Raw genomic sequence first — 22,955 nt, forward strand, 5'->3', positions numbered from 1 at the left:
GTCAGAGGGGTTCAATTTTTTTAAAATATTATTTTTAATTTCTTGATTCTGCAGCTTTGGCAATAATCAGGCCTGGGTGAAACTGAACTCAGCTGTCAAACAATGTTTAAATGTTATGCCTAAAATACTTTTAAATAAAATCACAGCACCAAAAGGTTTTAGACGTACAGCGGGATGTTTTTCATCGTTAACAGGTACGCCCAGAGGTAAATGAGACCGTTTCTTTATGCTCTCTGTGCCCAAAATAAGCAGCGGGAAACATCCCTTTAAACACACATCGTTTTCTTTGAGTTCCTATTGGAAAGGTAATATACAGAAACTTAACCAGAGCTAGGATGTGCTTTGGATAAAAGTAGTGTAAGTAAGTGATCATATTTGTGTGAGTTGGTGGAGATTTTATCTAAATTGGACATTTCTACGGCGACTGAGAAACTAATGAATCTTCTTTTTCTTTTACATCTTACAGGATAAACAGAAGAGAAGGAGAACCCTAATCTCTGCTTTCCCTTTGCAGAAATTTGTATCTTGAGGTGGTATCAAAGTGGGGAAATATCCAAATCATTAAGTCATGAAGAGCATAAAAGCATTGCCCCCAAAATACATTAATGCTCACATAATTTCACCAAAGCTGCCTTTTGTAATTTTTATTGTTTTTTACACCACCATTGCTTCACAGATAAGAATGGAAAAAATAAAATAAATCAGCTTTACTCTGAGACTGAAAACGGCTTAAATTAAATCACACATGATCTCACTGGAGCCATTTGTAACGGAGTAATTTTTAACCGTGTTCATAAATCATAAAGCTGATTAAGCGGCGCACGCGATAACGGTGTAAAACAAATGACTCGCTGATATTAGATTGTTAGTGAAAATTTGTAGCATTTGAATCCCCTCCTCGCCCCCAAACATAATCCGTCTGGCAAGAATCACAGACGAGCACCCTGTTACAGATGTAACATCAAGTCTCATAAATACAAATGAAATCATAGCAGCTCAGCAGAGTGAGGAGCCGGTTCTGAACACTTTAAATTCAGCCCTCCGCTGCAGCTCAGCAGAAGAGAGAGCAGGAGGAGACTTTCCTCAAAGTCCCCTCACAAACAGATGTCAAGGCAGAGTGAAAGACCTTCAAAAGTAAAAGCCATCAGGAGGAACAGATAAGCACACCTGTTGCCATGACAACTAATCAAAAAGGGCCAAAAGTGAAGCCGGTTTCTTTCAGGGCTCCATTAGTTTGACTCTCATGCCATCTCATGGCTGAAATATTCACTTTCATCCACTCAGGCTGTTTAATTGTGATTGTCAGATTTTGAGATGGATAATAAAGTAAATAATTACTGTTTTAGTGATACATAAGGGTTAGTGATATATATATATATATATATATAAATGTTACATATGTGATCCAAATAGAGCTGGTTTATAAAAATGACTGTAAAAATCTTTTAAAAGTTATTTTTCAATTTGTGCATCCAAATATGTAGTAGCATAAGAAAGCTTTCAGACTTCTTAATGAGCATTTGCTTAAAAGAAAAGAACAAAAACATGGTACATACAATATTATTAGTGAGACTGTTCCTATTATTAAACATGTCATCCATCCATCCATCCATCCACCCAGCAGTACATTGAGGTCATTCAGCAAGTTCTTGGTGAAGGTAGCATTAGCCATATTCTATAGTTTGATGCACTGGACCAGCAGCTTCCCAAGCAGCTCAGTGGGAGTGACTGGGTAAATGAATCCAGAGGAACACCTTCGTCCTGCAGTGAGAGGATAACTCAACAATGTCTCCCATACGCACCATTACACCATACCAGGCTGCAGTGTTCTAACGTTATTGTCGCTCAGCAGCTGTTACACTGCTTGTCCAGCAAAACCACCCGCCCCCATGAAATAATAGAACATGTAAGCAAAATTTAAGAAAGTACATTTCCTTTGTTTAAGTTACTTTGCATTTTTAAAATTACATTTTTGTCTAAAATATCTAGATTTCACTTTTGTTGTTGGTTGTTTTTGTTTTCAGTGTGTTGCTCTATACAATCACTGTGCTACTGATGGGCTGGACATTTCCTCCCCAAGGGAAAATCAGTGGATTGTTCTATTCTATTCTATTCTGTTCCTGCTACCAGCTGAAGAGAAGGAACACCTGTCCTTTAGTGCCATCTAGTGGTCACTGTGTGCATGTCTGACTGAATGTGCCACGCTATTATGGAGTAGTTTTAATGGAGATATACCTATAGCTCTGTGACGACACTTGTGCTTAAACAACTAATTGTTATTTCGATCCTAGTTGGACATCAACACAGGATGTTTGAGTGGCTCAAAAGTACAAACTTGGAAAAGCTAGTGAAAATTAGCTTAGCCTAAAACATGCTTCATGGTAACTAATCTGCACAAACGTAGAGGGAACCAGCCTTGTTCCTTGGATGTAATTTTAAAATAAAAAGGTTTTGGTTTTTTTATGACAATATGATAAACCTGTTGTGAAATTGGGTTATAAACTGAGGCTTTTATAAACAAGATTTTAATCTGAAATTAAAGATTCTTTCTTCTTTATTAACACATTTGTGTATGAACTGCAGATTTTTTATTATTTTTATTTAACCAATAAGTTAATTTCTGACTGTTTTTTTTTTTGCAAATGTTTTAATTAAAAAATGCATAGCATAAATTTTATAAATAATTCCCTTTTAATATCTACATTCTGTTGGTGAACTTATATGCTGATTTTACCTTTTGATTGAACATTCAACACAAAGATGTGAAAACTCCATATCTGTGCTACAGTCACTTCTCAGCAATACAATCTAAAAAATCCTCCATTTTTTAACCCAGGAATAAGTAACATCAACTTCCATGCATGACATTTGCCAGCAATTTAAAAGTAAAGTTTTTTTTTCCTTTAGCTCAGATATTAAAAGAAAAGAAAAATAATCAGATGACTAAAAAGACAGAGAAGTAAGGTAAGGGAAAGAAAAAAAGGCTTATTTGTGGGGTGAGTTGTACTGAATGTGCAGAAAAAAAGGCAAATCATATAAGCTGAAGCGACATAAAGGAGCAAAATGTGTGTGTGCGTGTGTGTGTGAACGGTTCTCAGTGCTCAGGCTACAGGCTGATTTCTTCAGTCTTGTCACGCAATGCTCCCTGAAGCTCCTCCCTTCTTCTTTTTCTGGACTTCCTGAGTTAAAACCCATCTTGATACAGCCCAACCTCGACTTTCGTAGTTGTGAGAACTGACCTACTGTTTCTCTGCTGGGCTAAAACTACAAGTGAATATTTCCACACATATTCACTCACTGAATATGTGTGGAAAGAGCTCACTTCCTACACCCATCTGCAACCATCAGGATTTCTGAATGACCTTGTGTTGAATCCCATTGCTTAGAGTAAATCTCATAAAACACCATTTGTACAGAGAAGTGTAAAATCATTTACACCTCTATTTAGATATAAAGTAATCTTTTAAATTTTATCAGCATGTTTTGTTTTGTTTTTGACTAGAGATCATATTCAAGTTTTTGAATCATTACTTGAATCTGATAGAGAATTTGTGGAGAGAGTTGAAAATTAGGGCAATAGCAAAGAAACCTTCAGATCAAAACTATTGGGTAACATCACCAAAGAAAAATAATTAAATACCAGTGGAGACATACAAAAATGTGCTCACCAATTAGGAAGTGTTTAATTGCTATATCAACCCAGATTTTTTTTACTGACGAGAAATGACCTGCGCTTATTTACAGAGGATGTAAATATTTATTCATCATGGTGTTTTTACATCAAATTAGAACAAAAAAAGTATCTTTTTTTTATTTATTTAATGCACCTCTAGCATTGTTTTCATTTTGAGAAACTGCATTTCTTATTTCCTATCAGACTCAGACTTTTTGGACAAATGAAAATTACTTTATTAATTTGTCTTTAATAGGCATGGATACTTTTGGGCTTAACTACAAACTGAAAAAGCAAAGTTATGTCAGATTATTACTGGAATAAAAAAAGAGAAACTAACACAAATAAGTACACAGTAAGTACACATGGAAGTATATATGAAAACACTCTCCTCACACCAGTGCGAAACTGCGAAAAGGGGGAAAAGGCCTATATGTAATTTTGATGCTTTTTAAGTCTGTTTAATTGGTATGGAGCACTAAAGAAAGAGTTAAGGACTGTTTAGAACAGCGCTACAAAAACTGGAATTCCCTCAGGTCCCTTACATTGACAGTGGACTTGTAAAGTCAAGAAAAAGTATCGGCATGTGCTTGAACTAGGATTTGGGGTGATTCTGATATGTCTGACCCTCCATTATGACTCTATCTGCCTTTGATGGACCTGGCCTGCATCCTCCTCATTCAAAACGAATCTCGTGCATAAGCGTAACCGTGTTCCTCTTTCTCACGCGATCGGTCGCCTCCAAACATGAGCTCATTCAAACTTTACGTACCAGAGACTTCCGGTCAGCTTGCGTAAACTTGCCTCTTGAACGGTTGATCCTAAATCTTACAGTCTGTGTGGCGCAAGGCTGAATAAATTGGCTTTCTAGCGGGCCGAGGAGGTGAAACTCACATGGTTCGCTTTGATGGATTTCTGTAAGCGGATTTATTTTTTTTTTTTTAGCTGCGATCAAACTAAAGTGCCTGCAGATCTGATTTGCGCACTCCTGACTAGAACACAAAGGTATTGTCAGTGCTTTCATGAAATAAATCAAGAAAAAAAAACGGTTTGTTCTTGCTGGATTGACCCACTTTATAATAGGAACGTCATTACCTAGTGAGGCTCAGTCATTGGCTTTGAGTCAACTGAAAGTAACACAAACTAAAGAAAATCGTCTCAAAGGGGAACAGCAACTGTTGACTCTTTCCAGCAGTAAATAATTGAGATTCGAACTATTTAAGCATTACTATGAAAAAGAGAGAGCGTTTTCCTTATTTACAGAAATGTCGCTATACCTTTGCTGTTAATTTTTATTTTTTATTTATTTATTTTTGTCATTTAGCCACATTTCTTACGGAACAGAGTAGATATTACGTAACTTTAAATTACGAGTTGTTAAACCATGTACGTCTCACCGCATGGTACAAAGCGCCACGTCCCTGCCAGCATGCCCAGGTGGGCCCCATATGGGGAAAAGGAGGGCAGACCAGATGAGTCCCATACGGGTTTTTTCCGCGGGTTCCACGGTGACCCCACATGGGTTTGCCCATATAGGGCCACAGCCTACATGGGCCCTAATGGAACCCGCGGACAAACACATGTGGGACCCATCTGGTCTGCCCTCCTTTTCCCCATATGGGGCCCATCTGGGCATGCTACCAGGGAGTTATTTTTAAGTTAACTGTCTTGTGCGACAAGATTTTGGTTATTATTCTTTTTTTATCTATTATCGTGTCCCTTTTCTTCTTTACTATCATCTTCTTGCTCCAAGACAAAGGTTATTTCAGAATGTAGAAGGATGTTTTTATGACAATTATTTTAAAAAGACATGAGGACTGATCGCTTTGTATCATAAGCAACAACCATGAAATTAAAGTAGGAGTTATAAATAAAAAGACAACACTAAAATATAAAGTTGCAAAAGCTGTGCCAAATTTGACAATGTGTGTGTACTGATAGTTTAGTGTATGCATAGTGTAAATTTACGTCATGTGATCATTTTAAACATATATAATCTGTGGTTTAAATACACATTGATTACTTTTAACACGTTTCTATCTGCTTACAGCTGGTTTTGTTGCAACTTCTCAATAAGTATAAACCATATGAAATGGGTGGCTTTTTCTTCAGAAGTATCATGAAACACTATTTGTGCTGGAATCGCATAAGCGCATGCCAACCCAAACATCTGCAGCCTAAGTGTCAAACACCCAAATTAAACCACTTGTCTTCGTATTGGTCACGCAGCTGTACATTTACTCAGACCTGTTCCTACAACATGCAGCGTTGCGGGCAGACTCAAAAAACTCGACGTCCTTTCTAGAAATATTTCTTTCTCTCTGGTAGTTTTGAGCGGGTCAGGCCGAGAGGGGAGATGTCCCCGCATCTCCCCCCTTTAGCCTCTTTGTACTGACCTGACAAGCGCGTCCTGATAGGGGTTAACGTACCGTGAAGAGGTTAAACAAACGGACAGTCCCGTCAGAAATCCTCCATTTGGTCCTGAAGTTTATGGGGAGGGGAACGGCAGAGGTGGTGTGCGGGTTTAAGCGAGGCGAAAAGTTCAACTTCTCCGATAAATTTCTAAGGTGAAGCCCATCTTTATAGGCTTTAGTTCTCTACTGATTGTTTCCTTTCTCTCAGGCAGACTGCACTTTGTTTTTGAGTCTTTATGAACGTTTGGTGGGATTTAGCTGTTTTAACTCGAGATTATAAAGGGTTTATAAAGCAAACCGGTGTTTAGAATTTTCTTCTTTGAAGAAAAATTAGTAAGGGATTTCACGAATGGCAGATTCGTGAAATCTAGATCAATTTAAATAAATAAATAAATTATATACTATGGTTAAACATGTGTTAAATAAAACCAAATAACATCCAAAGGCATTCTGGAAAATACGTTTCTAAGTTTCGAGTGGTTTGTGTCATTTAGCTTTTAAAGCTACATATTTACACCTTTACACATGAAGAAAACAAACCCTGATAATCGTCCCGCAATGTACTAGTCGACGTCACACTAACTGCAGTTAACGCAAATGCAAGTCATCGGGAAAATGTTTTACAGAGTCTATTTCATTGTTTAATAAAGAGTCCAATAAAAAAGAATAATTTGACAATTAAAGTTAGCAGTTTTATACATCATCAGCAATTGATACAATGAGTAAACAATAATAAAATGAGTGGCTATAAGTTAAAACCAAGTTGGAGAGTTACGTGCATTAATGCGTAATAAGATGTTTAGCGGAGATATGAGTCACTTGGGAAATAGAACGTTCTTATTCCTTTGTATCTTGAGTCTTTTAATGTATGTATCGCAAAGTTATTATGGATACAAGTACAGGTGATCTGCCTCAAAATTCCAGTGTAATGAGTCTGCAACAATCCCCTGAATCGACTCAAGTGCTTTGAGTTCGGAGTTTGAGAAGAAAAAAAATCTCCTCCCGGCATTGTAGCGAGGTTCACGCTGAGAACTGCAGCTTAAAGTGCCTGACTGAGTTCTGGCGTTCAGAGACTATATATGCTGTTGACTCGCACCGAGAGGAAAGGGAACGACCGAGATTATGGGCAATTAAAGCCCACTTTATGCTGGTCCGCCGGCGTCACCCAGTCTGGCCAAGAACGCTCACCTCGGCTAATATCAATGGGAACAAAGTCAGCAGCATCAACTTATTTGCACGGTGAATTATTAATGTCAGAGCTATCACAGACAGGCTGGGCAGGGGTTGTCAGTTAGGAAAACTATGCAATGAAGATGGTGCTAGAAAGTTATAGAACCACGTGATGGTATGGTCTCGGACGCGGCGGGATCATAAGTGAGTCCGCTCGCTTACCGAGATAAAAAAAAATGGGATTACAAACTGTAGAAGAGAGGAAAGTTTAGAGAGACAAAGATACAGTAAATCCAACATTTTGATTTGACTTCAGTTCCAACATGTCATTTCCCACCTGAATAAATCTCAGGAAATGTCTGACAAACGCGCTCCTCTTTAGAAATTTACACGTCTTTTTAAATATTAAAGGTAGCGCTCATGATGAAGCTTTGGTGCATTTTACAATAAAACAAAAAAAATAGGGTGACCAGCAGCTGCCTTGTGGATGGATGTGTAAAATTGCATTACACACTTTTAACCGGTAGAGGGCCCCGTTTAATCTAAAGGTACAAGCCCTGTGATTCCTGTCTATGATTCATAACTCCTAAAAATCTAAAAGACACGCCATCATTATTCAATAAAGTGGTATTGTATGCCACAATATTCAGAGATTACATTTCCGCAATGTATCTTTCTTTTCACATAATCACATGTGCTTTGAGCATCAGCTCAGATGTCGGGTGAGGTCTCCGTATTCACTGACTTACTGTGTCATTCTGCAGCAAAAACTGTTTAATGTCTCACAGGAGACCATCTGTTTCTGCTTGCCTGTCTCAATGCAGAAACGAACTGGGTCAATCTCTCTCCATTTTTCATATGCTGCGAGAGCAGTGAGCTCCAGAACCATGAGAGGAAATTAGCTGATTTTAACATAGTGACTGCAGGGAAATTAATTTAAGGAATAATGGCATATTATGGTGAGGGTGTACAAAACAACAACTGAAAATAGCATATTCTAAAATATGAGGAGCTCCTACCCAGTGAGGAGCATGGTGGAGGACTTTGATGCTGAGGGCTTTATCCTCTTCCACTAACCTTGCCAAGTGCTGCATGCTCACAGGGTGGTCCAGTCAGTCAACTTTAAATGTCACTCAGCAGCACAACAGTGTTTCAATACAACAGTGTACTCTGGAGAGGTGTTCTGATTGCAAAGTATGGCTAAAGTTTGTTGACAAGTATTGTAACTTGTAATTGTGGAAGATCAATGGCAAGATTCCCGTTTATGATTTTTCTGTAGCTTGTTGATGGATCATGTCGTTGTGATTTAGGAAGGAAAATATGTCACTGTAGAGAACAAAGAAGATAGCAAAAGTAGAAATGGGAACATAAGATAATCTCCTTAAGGAAAACTGTACATGCAGTCTGTACGGTGCAGTCTTTCTACATCTCCTGACATTCCTGGCTGTCGGGCCACGAATTCTCATACACAACTCAACAAATATCTTTTTAATGAAACATGGAAATAATCTTTTAAGAGTCTTATCCAGCCTCTGTTGGCATCACATGCTGCCAGAAGGGTCATCTGTGCATTTGTCTGGTAATCTACTCTTCCATCATATCAAGGAAAAACTTCTCAATGGTGTGAAGGAATGAAGAGTAGGATGAGAGCAACTCCATCAGCATCTTGTTGTGGGTCACAAACCACACCCTGATGATGCTGGAGCGATAGAAACTGGCATATGTCCTCAGCCTCTTCCTCTATTTTGGCTCCTCTTCCTCATCTTTTTCTCTCTGGCTGTTGACGCTGTCCAATATCTTGTTCTTCCATTGTCAGAACCCAACAGTGACCCCTATAATACGTGATCCACATGACATAAGCAATTAGAAATGTAGGGGAAAGCAGAGAGTTGCATAATCCCTTACATGGATGTACAAAAGGATTAGCAAATTGTTCAAAGAATTTAGAAACTGCTTTTTTGACGTGCCTAAGATACACAATGATTTGACAACAGAAGAAGCAGTTCTGAGAATTTCAATTCTGACCAAAGTGACTGAGAAAACCTGTAAAAATAAAAAATAGGACAAACTTTTTATTTTGTACAGTTAACACAGTAATGTTGTGTTAACTGTGTTACACACCATCAATTCATTTTTCAGAATCTCTTAATTTAGCTTCACTGCCGTCCTATGACAGACTTTTGCTTTCTCTCCAGCAAACCGGGAGACAAACTGTGCTTGAGGCCTCACAGCACAGAGGAGTGGGAAGGATCACACTCACCAGCGCCAAGTGGAGAAACATGCTCAATTTGATGCAGCTGTCTCCTGGAGCAAATGTTGATGATCTGATTTATTTTGTGTGTGGTTGCAACTGTGTTTCTGTTGCATTTGTGGAGTAAAGAAAGAGGCAAGGGGAAGACGGTGGAGGGGTTGGAGGGGGGATGAGGGTCATGCATGGCATCAGAGCAGGCCAGCAGGCTTTGTTATGAAGCAAAGGGCACGCCAGGCTGGATGAGGATCAGAGCCGGATGAGAGAGAGGAGAGAAGATTGAGACGGAAAAGTGAGAGGGGGGCCTGAGGGGGTTTGGACTGTTGGTCTCTGAAGCAGCCGGTGTGCAACATTGTTCAGGCGGTGTGATGTACACATAGAAACCTGATCTAATGTAGGGTTTAAACAGCCTGACACATCATTTTCTTTCAAAAGTAGAAAGAAACACACAATAAAATAAAATGACCACTACCAATGCCGTTTTTCCACACATACCGGCTCTCAAAATCGACTGTGGAGTTTGTGTAAAAATCTGAAGGAACAAACAGTAAGTAGCAAAGAAAAAAAAGGAATGAGAATTTCAATTTTAAGACTAAAACCAAATGAAGACCACAGAGGAGATGATGTACCAACAAATGCTCTGTCATTTAACTAATTAATTAAAATAAAACATCTTATGCTACATTGTAATCAAAATGCTCTGCAACTTCAAATATTGGCACATTGTTTTTCAAATGACCAATTTTGGAAAGCCTGTTTCTACTACCCTGTCAGTTTGTTTCATCGGGCTTAATTTAACAGTTTTACAAACCTTCAAAAACATGTTTCAAAGCAATTATTTGTTTTCTCTAATATCTTTGATAACTAATTAAATTAATCAAGAAGACATATACTTTTCATGCATTTGTATGGGTAAATTTGAGTCATCAAGATATTGCCAATATGGCTTCCCTCCCAGGTTGCACCTAAAGCATGATAATAAAATTAATTCATGGCCAATATTTGAGCTCAATTTTAACACTATAATAATCTACCTATCTATCTGATGAAAAATACTAAATCTGCTGACAACAGCTAAAGACAAGTCAAATCTTCACAGGTTGTTTAAGATAGATTGTTAGTGAAGGAAGTTAAACGGGTCTCCCTTTGGGAGGACACAATGAAAACCCAAATCAGCCAGTGCGTTTTTAAGTGTCTCTCCTGCGGTGAGCATTACAAGACAGGTGCATAGACTGAGCTCTGTAAAACACGGCTCATATTCCTCTTGACTGTGCTGAGTGTTATGTTAAGGAGCAGCATTACCACTGATCCTCTGTCAAAGGGTAAGTCTGCCTTGAGGGAGGGAGAGGCAGAGACGCACACACAGAGTTTGGAGTTTAAAGGTCAGCATCGCTGACTCCATTGAGGGAAATAAAAGCTCAAATGTGTTGCCATTTAGACGAAAAGGGTAAAGACGCCCGTCAGCACTCATTTACATGTTTCAGATCACCTGGTAGCGATATACTTATCTATATTATTGGATTCCACTTATTTGAAGACCCGTACTCTAATCAGAGCCAGCAAAAGATTACGAGGCACTGAGCAGGATGTGCTTTGGGGCCCCACTTCCAAGAAAGCTCATTGCTCCGTAGCTGGTTGTTCAAATGTCTTGTGCGTTCAACACCCACAAATTCTCTGGTACTTAGCCAAACAAAAAAACAAACAAACAAAAAAAAAGGGCTTTTACATTATTCACTTCACATTGTTAATCACATCAAATTATGAAGCCAAGATCATTTCTTTCCAGTCGTTTTGTCAGGAGTGCAGCATTTCAAGAGAAATGAATTTGATGAGTCACTTAAACTGGGAAGGCACATACAATTGGACTCCAGTTACAACACAAGAAGGGAAAACAAAATAAAATAAATTATTTCTGTCAATAACTTTTAAACTACAAATATTTTTTTAATATATAATTAGCTCTTTTGGGTTCTGAAGCAATAACTTTCAAATTATTTTAAAAGCAGTGGCTCCTTCTTTGGAAACAAAACTACAAATTTGAGATTTCTACATCTGAACTCTGTGTGAAAAGTTGAGAAGAATTTGGGGGCCCCTTAGTTTGCTTATGCCTTAGGCAGTGACAGTTCTTTCATGAATGCCGTTCTATGAGAGACCCACCTTCCAATGCATCACACAAAACCAACAACCTCTGCAACTTTTCGTCAGCATTGAGGAGTTTGTTCTGTTTGATGTTGGTGGGTATGGACAGACAGACAAAGTTACTATTTTATTTTCAGCATTGTCGTGGACATGATGAAACATCAAGGCAGTTTGGTAAAACTACTTTATTTAATCCTTAAATGTTCTCAAAATGCATATCAGCTGGAAATAAAATTTGTTTTGGACAAAAGCATGGATGCATATTTTATGCTGTGCATCAAATAAGAGATATGTTTAATATGGCCTTTATTGAGGAAAATAAATTTTACTTATATCACTGAACAACTTCAGTTGTTGTATCAGCCTTTCTGACCACTCAGGTCTGCAGAACCAAGACTATGCACCATAAATCTGGAATAAACTTGCAGAAAACTGCAAAAAAAAAAAAAAACGCAGCTGAAACATTAAGTTCTTATAAATACAAACTAAAAACCCACGTGTTTAGAGTTGCAATAAATTGAAAATTGTGCAACACATTCCATCTGTGTTGATTCTAATGGTGGTACTTGTCAAAAGTACAAGTGTGTGTGTGTGTGTGTGTGTGTGTGTGTGTGTGTGTGTGTGTGTGTGTGTGTGTGTGTGTGTGCGTGTGTGTGTGTGTGTGTGTGTTTGTTTTCAGGTCCAATGTACTGTACAAATCAACTTGATTGATTGACTGATTATATCAGCATCTTTAAAAGAGAAAAATTTACTTCAGTAATATTCATCAAAACTGACATAAGAATTTGGTCCAGGTTAGCCATCTCCAAGGTGCAGTTAGTCATGTCCAAAAAAGTCCAAGCACTCCGAACAAGCTTTCTTAGAACTGGAAAAACCTATATTTTCTTTAAATATTAAACGATAGAGAGAAACAGAGTACCTTTATTTTTACTGAAGGGGCAACAGATATTCCCTTTGAATTGCACTTTAACTGACCCAAATCAAGAAACTGCGGCATTTCGGACAGAGAGATTCCTCTGGTCTGCATGGCCTCGAGGGACTGCCCTGCACGTGAACACAAACACACACTCACTAACGCACGAGACACTGTCGTTCTCTCCTTAGAAACCGTCATTCGCCGCCGCGCTCGTCCAATCGCTGGATGTCTCCTCGGCTCATTAATCTCAGAACTAGATTTATCTCCGGGTGATGCCGCTTCCATCTCTGTCTGCTCCTCATCCCGCCCGCACCGAGGAGGAGATCCCCGTCTCGGCCGCGCTGCGAAGGCAGCGACGTCTGAAATGAACGCTTGGACTTTAGATAACGCTCGATTGAAAGAGGATCCTCTCGCTGGCGATCTGCGCAACAGCTCCGTGACATCAAAGAAAGGATGCAAGACAGGCCGACGGACAACGGGGCTCCCGCTCCACCGAGAGGCTCGTCGTTTTTTATAGAGAATCTGCTGAGCAAGGGATGGGAGAAACGGGGGTCGGCATCGGCAGAAGCCGAGGAGAAAAGCGCACACGACACCGACAAGAGTCCCTCGGCTTTGGACCGCTGTAGCGCCACGTCCCGCTGCTCGTACAGAGACTTTCCGATGCAGTGGACCCGTGATGGGACTGTGGTGAACATCGGGGCTTTTGAAACACCACGCAGTGAGTAAAGATAAGATGAAAATGACATTTCAATGAACAAAGCTTTGGTTATTTTTAGTCCGCTGCGGAAAAGGGGAAATCAAAGCGTCCCAAGCTTTTGAATACTAAAATGTACATATTACTTCATTAAATTTACAAGTCGATTCTGTTTGGTTAATACTCGATATTACATTTGAAAATAGAATTGTACATTTGTTTAATTTGTCTTTGCTTAACTGTGCGTAAAAAGCCAATAATTAAATATCGAATATTATAATATTCATCTCTAGGGTTAAACCTTTGCGGACTCTTTTTTTTTTTTTTTCCTAACCGGTTTTGGCTTCAGCAGACTGTAAAAGCTAGAATGCCTTAGATTGCCAAAGTGCTGCTCACTGCACGTTTCATTTCCAAGCGGAATTCCTGTTCAATCTCTGTCATTGCTGCTATTCATTGTAAAAATCATAAAAAAGCATCAGAGGGTTACATGCGTGGATCAGGCACGACAATGTGACGATTTTACGCACATTTAGTGACATTTGTGCCACTGTCACCATCACATCAAAACTGAGCGCCCCTCCCTCTGATGTGCCACTTAATGGCTTTGACATCATCACAAGCTGCTGGTATAATTGTCAAATCGGTTGCTCACAGATATTTAAATGAAAATCTGATTTTAAAAATACTATAAGACTCACATTTGCATTGAGGTGTAAATAACAGCCTACAAAAGTTCACAATCTGGCCAAAATAATTTATGTACTTTTGCTGTTCCGGCCGCTTATCATACCCAACTATTTATAATTTTCCCATCAACATGCCCGAGAGGATGGGAAGATACGACTTGACTTGCTGGTATTTACGCCGCTTCTGAATTTTCTAGTTTTGGTTAATTCTTCGTGTTCAGAGATCTTTTGGAGAACAAATGTGTCAGTTACCCCCGCCAGGAGGACCTTGGTAGTCTGCCTGGTTTGACACGTGACGATGTCAAACCAAGCATCATCAACTCCACTCAGCTTATTGCCAGGAAATTAATTTTTATTACCCCTATAAAAATGTCTACCAGCAGGAGTCTGATCGAGGAACCCATGTTTCGGATTTCATCGTGGTCAACTGGTAAATACGGGAATCAAAGGGGAAAGGGTGCAAGTTGGCAAACATTTACCTGGGCAGCAGGCTGGGGCCCTTCAGGGGCCCTTTATGTTTTTTTTTTTTTTGAAGAATATATGTTGACAGACATATTTTCTAAATTTCAAATAAGCACACAACTATATCAGTATGTTGTATTTTAACTCAGATATTTTATGAGAATAACCAATGTACAGCTATTTAGAAATGATTATATCGCCAATATAATTAATGTACGTCAGCGGTACCAAGACAACACTTTAAGAACATGCTAACTTGTTGTACTGTGATGGTGTTTTGTATAAACTAAAACAAATGCTGTAAATATGATTGTAAAAAGCTTTAAGTTATGTGTGCACATTCAACAGTTTATTGTAATTTGCATGTGTAAAATAATTTTGATGCCAAGGATCCAACAATATGTTATCCCCAATGATCCATAACCCTACTGTAGTACGTTTTCAGTAAACAAGTAATTTAAATTACGCAATTGGTCTGTCCTGGGGTATAAAATGAAGCAGGGATGTGTAGATATGACATCGCATGGGCACAAAATTAAATATTATTGCGCTTCTGAAGAAGCTCAATGAGCTACATTAGAAAAACAATAGAACTCGTAAGAAAGCTGAATATTTGGAATACAGGCTGCCCTGATTTTCTGTCCTCATGAGGAATGTTGTTTTGTCTCATTTCAAGGCCCGACATCAGATGACCCCAGCTGCGCACTATCGACCAGCGACAGGAACTCCCCCGCCGTTTCCGAACCGATAACTGAGAGCAGCGACGAAGCCGACCAAAAGACGGCCGACGGCAGCCTCACGGACGAGAACGAGGACACGTCAAGTGGGCCGAACGCACGACGCGAGCGGGGCTCAGCGTCCGGGTCGTGCTCCGGTCGGAAGAAGAAGACCCGGACCGTGTTCAGTCGCAGCCAGGTGTTCCAGCTGGAGTCCACGTTTGACCTGAAGCGGTACCTGAGCAGCTCTGAGAGAGCGAGTCTGGCCGCGTCCCTGCACCTGACGGAGACTCAGGTGAAAATCTGGTTTCAGAACCGGAGGAACAAGTGGAAAAGGCAGCTGGCGGCAGATCTGGAGGCCTCGCACATCCCGAACTCAACTCAGCGGGTTTTCAGAGTTCCGATTTTGTATCACGAGAGGCAAACTTCCACTGGAGTTCTTGGTTTCAGCTTGAACGGACTTCCAGTTTCCCCCTCCTGGTCCGTCAACCATCCTCTGTCGCCGTTTGCCCACTCCGTGAATATGTTAAGCTCGCAGATGACCGGCTTGGTGTAGAAACTCAACCTGACTGAGAATAATAATAAATAATAATAATAATAATAATAATAATAAAAAACTTCAGATATTCACTCAGTCAATGTAATTGTGCAATAACCCAGCATGCTGCAGAGGAAATGCGGTCTGCACCCAAAGATACGAAACAAAGAATTCATCAATTTAACATCGAGATATTCTAGGTTTCTGTTCCTGAGGTTGTATACGCTACAAATAAATAAGCACGGCCAGACTGACGGCAGCGGGTTGTATGTAATGTTTAAATACACGTATTTTTGAAAAGTTTTATAGACTATTTAAAGTCATAGAATTTTTTTCCAACTTTGCCACTTTTTCACATAATTAGAAAAAAAAATAAAAAAAAATCATGCACTAAAATGTACGTCTTTGTTGTTATTGTGCTCCGATCCTTACCTAAATTATGTTTGAATATTTCTAACTTTCTTCAAGCCAACTCATAAAGCATGTGGGGTTTTATTTTGGAAACTATTTTTAAAAATGAAGGTAATTAATTAAACCACACACACACACAAACTTTATGTGTACATACATAAACTTTGTGTGTGTGTGTGAGATTACCTATATTTATTCCGAAATGCCTATAACTGACTATTAAAGAACATCGTAAAGACATATGGTGGTTTGAATGACATTTCAGGGTTCAATTAGTATCGAGTATCAGCTGTGCATTAGAATAGTTAAATATATCTGAAAAGTCCGGTAATTAAATGTGCAGAACGGTGCATGTTTTACAACGTTGACGTTTGAAAATTAAAATACATGATGGAATGCAGTTGGTGTTAAATTAGAAGTATTAAAATCACATTATGTTATCCTCTCCAGGGGCTCTGTAATGACTCCATGAGACACCGCTCCTATGATGAGAACAGTATGAGGTGTTTTTTATTGAAAATGAACAGCACAACACCCCTCGGCTCTCCCATCTGATTCTGTTCTCTGTCTGCCATTGGCCCATTCTGACAGAGTCTCTGAGCCAATCAGCGACGACCAAGCGCTCCGTCTGGTGCGAGTAGTAACAGCGCAAGCAGATCTGAGCTGTGTCTGCTCAGTGGCTGCTGCTATGGTGCGAGGACCGTCCCACCGCCAGCGGAGAGAATAACACCCCGGTTCAGAGTTCAGGGAGAAAGTCTGAGGTGGAGGAAAAATTAAAGTCTCATATAGGAGAATATGAACAAAGCAGAAGCACCATGTCGACCCATCGCCTCTCTGAAATTCACCATTGACAACATCCTGAACCTGAAGACGAGCTGTGACAGCTGTCATTCCTCCGGGCAGCAGGATGAAGCGGTCCCAGAGCAGAGGCCAGACCCGGGCAGCAGGTTGAGCCAAAGCGGTAAGAAGCTTGGAGAATTTGCCTTATTTATCATAATTTTTCAATCCGACACACGGAGAAACCAGAAAGGGCTACTTAAGTGAGTTTCACTGAATTTGCAGGGCTTTTGAGCACCGGCAGCGGAACGGTAGAGTCGGTCATCATCAGCTGCGGGAACCAGGGGAAGGCGGCCGACACGCGCTTCGAGAGCGGGGACAGCAGCTGCGACGACAGCGGCTCCATCTCCACCACCGCGACGGCAGCAGCGCTGGTGGCTCCCACGGACCCCCACAGAGGAGGGAGCCCCAACAAAAAGAGCAAAATAGTGACCAAAAAGAAGACGCGCACAATTTTTTCCAAGAGACAGATTTTCCAGTTGGAGTCTACCTTCGACATGAAACGTTACCTGAGCAGCGCAGAGCGCGCGTGCCTGGCCAGTTCTCTACAGCTGACGGAGACGCAGGTGAAAATATGGTTTCAGAACCGCAGGAATAAACTGAAGCGCCAGATCTCCACCGAGATCGACGGACCGGCTAGCGATTTCCCCGACGCTGGGAAACCGGCGTCGGTGGTGAATCTGCCGGCCTTGTATAAAGAGAGCAACCTGCTGGGTAGATGTCTGCTGCCCATGCCCCTTCCGGTGGTGTACCCGGGGAGTAGCACGCCTTACCTCTGCTTCTCTAACGCCAGCAAGTACTTCAGCCTGTACGACGGGGACGTATGACGACATTTTAATGGCTTCCTGTGCGAAAAAGGCTCTTTTTGGTTGTCCTGTTTGCCAAGTGTTTTGGAACGTTTGAGACATTTAGCGGCCATAACTTTTTATTCTAATTGTCATCATTTTAATGAAGACTGCAACTCTAATGGGAAATAATTAGTTTCCTATTACATACGACTAGGCATATACGGCATTATTTATTTCCAGTTGAAGAAAAGGCCTTTAAAAGAACAGGTGGCATAACTGATAGCCAAGAAGAAGGCCTAAAACAGTATCAGTTACATGTTATTGTTTACCGCATAATAGTATTTCTTTTTTTATTTTATCAACTGCAGCCTAAGCCACCAAAGAAATTATTACTATAGCCTATCTGCATGCGTTTTCTGTCATGATTTTTTTTTATACTAAAGTTATGTATTTAAATGAATGTAGTTAACAATTTATTTAGTTTTACGCATGTGTTTTATTTTTTTCTAAATATCCGTTCTTACTTTATTCCACTTTGCCAAGAAGGCTCATTACACATTTTACTGTTATTAAACAGTTGAAAAATAAGCTTTACAGAATTAATTCAATTTTGTGATATGCAAACATACTGACTGTTTCAGGAATAATATGAAGATGAGAAATGTAAAATACAATGCTGTTTTCATTACCTTTTGCAGTTTTTCATATGATAATCCTCAAATAAGCAAACTGAACATGAGTTGCAAAATTGTACACAAGTAAAATCTTTTAATATATAGTTTTATAAATTGACCTGAGGTTGAATCATAATCCAAAACCCCCACGCTGCTTCACCTGTTTTAGTGAGTGTGATAAGTCAAAAATATACCATAAGTACTGCTGAAAGTAGCTAAAAACTATTATGAAAAGTATAAATATTTGTAAATTGTAAGAAATCAATGAGTCTCATATGCACTCATATGCTTCTGGTAAATTTAAAGTGAACTCCGTAAGTTTAGAAGGTAATCACATGGAGACATGAGGTCTGGAACTCATGCCTGTCTACATTTCTGAGTGGTGTGCAACTGCATTACATCTGCATGTATTAATTATGCAATGTGCAATATGTCAGAAGAGGGGCTTGACGATCGTAATTCTTTACCTTGGTTAGACAGTAAATACGGGAAGTTGCTGATCCGTGCAGCGAATGGATGATAGGTGCAGACAAAAGGGTGAGGCTTATCTCATTTTGTTTTGAGGAAGTGCATCTAATTCCAGTCTCGGCAGCAAGTCAGTTTTTATGAAACATACTTAGACCATTGTGTTCACATGATCAGTACAGGTGAAAGTGATCACAAAGGAAAACTGCACTCTCCTGCGAATCTTATTCAGACAAATACAATCCAGTTATTTATAAAGAAATTTTCCAGCACAAGTGAAACATTTAAGATTTAATTATAATAAAAGCTTAATATAATAATAAAAAAATAACATGCAAAAGAGGAAGCAGTTAAAAACACATTTGAAGTAAAAGGATAGATGAGTTAACAAAAAGTGAAGTGCAAGTAGTTGGAAAAATACACAGTGATTTGTGTAAATTTTTCTTTATATTATTATTATTATTATTACAACCCATTTTTTCCTGTGGGTACTCAAATTATTTTCCAAAATAGATAATGCTAGTCTATTACTACTACTACTACTACTACTAATAATAATAATAATAATGGATAGGGATAATGTGTTTCTGCTATGAAGACAGAAATCTAATTAGATATTTATAGATGTATCTGAATCTGGAAGAGTAGTTAAAATAAATATAATCATTTTATTCCATTTTAAAGTGCAAAACCATTTGCTGGAAATTCTTGAGCTCAACACTGCATCACATATTAGGTTTTACAGTTTTTAATTATCAGCCTTGCTGCTTCTTCTTTTTTTAAAGTGGTCATTGAGGCATCTTAAATCATTTCTGTTTTCTCCATAATAAATGCTGATTTTTGATGTAGTGATTTGGTGAAAGCATTCATGCATTCAGCAAATCGTGGCACAGAAAACAAGACACAAATTGTTCTTGAAGTAGATTTTATCCTTAACATGTTTGTTGGATGTTTTTAGTTTAAAAAAGGTTCAAAAAGGCTGAATCCATCAGTATTAAAATTTGAACTTATCATTGTACCACGGATTACATAATTAACTTTCAGTAACTATGTTAGTTAAAATGAACAGGGTTTTGTCTTTGATCTTTGACGTTCATTTTTTTTGCATTGGATTCAAAGACAGAGTGCAGGCAGGTGTGTTTACCAAACTAAGAGGCCCGTCAGGCTGTCTCATGTTTTCAAGCCTCTGCACTCATCTGTACCCACAATCCTCTGCGTCTGGTTAGACATTTTGGCAGAGTGGCAACCTACAAGTTGTGGCACGATGGCATATTATCAACAATTACCTTACACGTATTGGGGAAGACGACACCATCTTTGAAAGCATCAGTTTTCAAAGCGTGACTAACAGAGAGGGAGACGAATCATTTAAAACAACATATGATTTATTTAACTTTGCACATTAACTCAGAGCACTGCTACTTGTAAGAAGCACTAATTGCTTCTACTACTCGGCTCTTTTCGTTTTGTCACTCCACCGTCCCTCTCCCACTCTCACTGTGCTTCCCCTCTTGCCTACCGCCTTGCCATAGCTCATTATCGTAATCTGTGCACTGAAGCACAACTGTGTTGATTATGTCTGAATGAACGGGGGTCGAGGAGGGAGAGCGCGCCGTGAGGGAGGGAGTGGGAAGAAAGGGAGAGAGCCGCTTGATGAGTGTGTGTTTGTATTGGAAAAACTACGGTCCAGTTTGTATTGCTGCATGGGTCTGTGCCTCACTGTAGCCGGGGGTTCCCGTTGTTTCCTGAGAAGAAAAGGAGGCGGCGAGCAGCTCCAAGTGTGTCGCAGTGTAAACCCTGCCTGGGGGACCTTTTCTGCATGACTTGCTTGGGGGCCCCTTGGTGGGCTCACCCATTTCTTTAGCTTCTCTTGACCTCTCCGTGTCATCTGACAGAGGTCATCGCCCAAGACGGTGGGACAGACGATCGTCAGCATGCAAGAGTCAAAGCAGAAAGAAGGCCTACTTTAATGAAGACCTACACTTACAACTGTTTAGTAAAGCACAAAAAAAAAAAAAAAAATTTAAGACGCTGTTGTGCCAGCTGACCCGTTCTCTGCTTGGATTCCCCCGGGTGTCCCAAAGCCCTGCAGGGAAATCAGAGACCAAAACTACCTGATGCAGCATATTGTTTGGTAAACAACAAGGCTATTAGTTAGAGGTGGAAACTTGAAATGCAACGCCAGTGTAGGTGTTATACATTATGGGCTGCTAGATGGCCCATTGATCTGCCTATTTAGGATCCCCCACCCTTCGTCCCCTTTACCACCAATGCAAATTGGTGGAGGAAATTGAAAGATGCCAGCGGGGATGAAATCCAATAATAGAAAGTGATGCAGAGTGAAATAAAAGTGCAAGGACGAGAGAAGGTGAGGCCAGACTGGAACATGTCCAAAAGTTAATTGCAAGGGAAGCTGTGTGAGAGTGAAAGTGCACAACTTTTAATCAATTCATTTTATAGGGCATAAACTACGTCAAACACAATAGCAGAGTGTTTTACAGACACACTGCTATTATTTAATTGGGATTTTTATAATTAAGCTTTGCATAATTCATTTGAAAAATTGGGTTCCCAAACTGCTTACAAGTACCGATACTCAAGTGCAAGTAGACATAATTACCATTTACGCAACATTCATTCTATGTTGCCCACTAACAATAATCTCTGTTGCATTTTCTGCCTCGGTTTAGATTCAAGTAACGCACTTTAAAAGAAAAAAAAGCCAGTGACTTATAAGTCATTAAAATTTATGGTCATCTAAAGATTTTATCTGAATGAAAAAGTAAATTGTTATCCAAGGTAAAATGTCTAGGACTACGTCTGTTTTCTCTCATTACCAGACGTAAAAACCTCTCACCACTGGAAAATTTTAGCCCACGAATGCAGACTGGGTATCAATTAAAGAGCATCATCTCTAACACTCTCCCTCACGTCCTGTCCCCTCAGACACCCTCGTTAGGATAATGTGCCATTAATCTGCTGCTGAAAACACATTATTAGTCCAATCAATAGGTTAGATGGAGGGATAAAGGCAGAGGAAAAAGGAGGAGGAGGACGGGAGGCAGCGGACGGATGCTCCAAGTCTGAAGGGATGCGTTTAAGCAAAGGCGGGGGTATTGACACTTATCCATAACACCCGAGAAAGAGCTCCAGTGTGTGCAGAGAGGAATAATCACTGTGGTTTCATGCTGACAGTCAATAAAGATCCATTAGGACCAGAAAGAGTTAGCAGAGGATGTTGACTCTTTCTATTCCCATACTATTATACGCACCTTCTTAGCAACAACAAGATGCTATTTGATATTGGGTCATGTTCACGTGCTCTTGGGGTTTGCAGAACAGGGGTTTTCATGTCTCCAGCAGACATGGCCACACATCTAAAACAAGTAAATGTGGACAAGTGAAATATGTTAAACATCTAAACTCGTGTTAGAAAGGCAGGACAACAAGTTAAACACTTCGCACAATCAAAATTGCTGCATTTGAGAAGCTGTTTTTACACAAGTTTTTAGGTTTTCTGAAAAATCCTTTACGGGAAACTCTCTACCTTGCTCAAAACATTATTTAAAATAAAAAATAATCACAGGATATCTTATGCTTTAGAATGTTTTTCAATGAGAGTCAAATGGGCTTTGAATCTCCTCCTCCTCGTAAATTACAATAAAAATCAGATATTTAGACACACAGCATGAAAATACCAGAAACATTTTTGTCATGGTTTGAAATTAAACATACTTACTTTTGCTTAAGTCCATAATAATAAGTATTTTTTTTCTAAATAACTTTTACTTCTTCAAATTCAAAAATGTACATGCATAAGAACTACTTTGGAAAAAGTCCACGTGATGATGTCAGGCCTTTGTGAGCTTCATCATTTATAACATTTGAGTTAACTGGAAACATACCTCAAGGTGTAGTTAATGTTTTGGTATAAAATGTGAATATCTATCCTACGACTAATGCCAAAAAGTAGCTGAAAGATAATCAAGCAAGGAAGAAGGTATTACAGCAACAGTTACTTGTTACTACAATCCTCTGGTCGGATGAAACCAAAATCAAAGTGTCTTGCCAAATGACCACTATTGCATTTGGAGGAAAATGGATGAAACTTCCATTTCGGAAAA

General features: G+C 39.5%; 2 protein-coding genes and 1 long non-coding RNA gene across 5 annotated transcripts in view; 2 read left to right on the plus strand and 1 right to left on the minus strand.

Annotated features, from left to right (window-relative positions):
* Positions 1-12,448: 12,448 nt before the first annotated feature.
* On the plus strand, positions 12,449-15,684 carry hmx1 (H6 family homeobox 1). Its single transcript, XM_015003264.2, has 2 exons — positions 12,449-13,278; positions 15,079-15,684. The coding sequence occupies exons 1-2, from the start codon at positions 13,014-13,016 to the stop codon at positions 15,672-15,674; spliced, it is 861 nt and encodes a 286-aa protein (XP_014858750.1). The 5' UTR covers positions 12,449-13,013; the 3' UTR covers positions 15,675-15,684.
* Positions 15,685-16,706: 1,022 nt separating this feature from the next.
* On the plus strand, positions 16,707-18,353 carry hmx4 (H6 family homeobox 4). The gene is made up of 2 exons (XM_015003260.2): positions 16,707-17,028; positions 17,130-18,353. The coding sequence occupies exons 1-2, from the start codon at positions 16,863-16,865 to the stop codon at positions 17,729-17,731; spliced, it is 768 nt and encodes a 255-aa protein (XP_014858746.1). The 5' UTR covers positions 16,707-16,862; the 3' UTR covers positions 17,732-18,353.
* Positions 18,354-19,855: 1,502 nt separating this feature from the next.
* The window catches only part of LOC106927601 (uncharacterized), a 40,463-nt gene continuing 37,363 nt past the window's right edge, over positions 19,856-22,955 (minus strand). The window contains exons 4-6 of one of the 3 annotated variants that reach the window (XR_001420332.2): positions 22,104-22,208; positions 20,880-20,917; positions 19,856-20,719 (exon numbers count right to left, since the gene is read on the minus strand). This is a non-coding gene — a long non-coding RNA (uncharacterized LOC106927601). Of the gene's footprint in view, positions 20,918-22,103; positions 22,209-22,955 lie in introns of all 3 variants that reach the window. The other 2 variants (XR_001420331.2, XR_015763790.1) reach the window with 2 other exon arrangements.

The sequence above is a fragment of the Poecilia mexicana genome, unplaced genomic scaffold, assembly GCF_051168715.1.
Source record: "Poecilia mexicana isolate PSO_F unplaced genomic scaffold, ASM5116871v1 scaffold_1, whole genome shotgun sequence".
NCBI classification, from domain to species: Eukaryota; Metazoa; Chordata; class Actinopteri; order Cyprinodontiformes; family Poeciliidae; genus Poecilia; species Poecilia mexicana.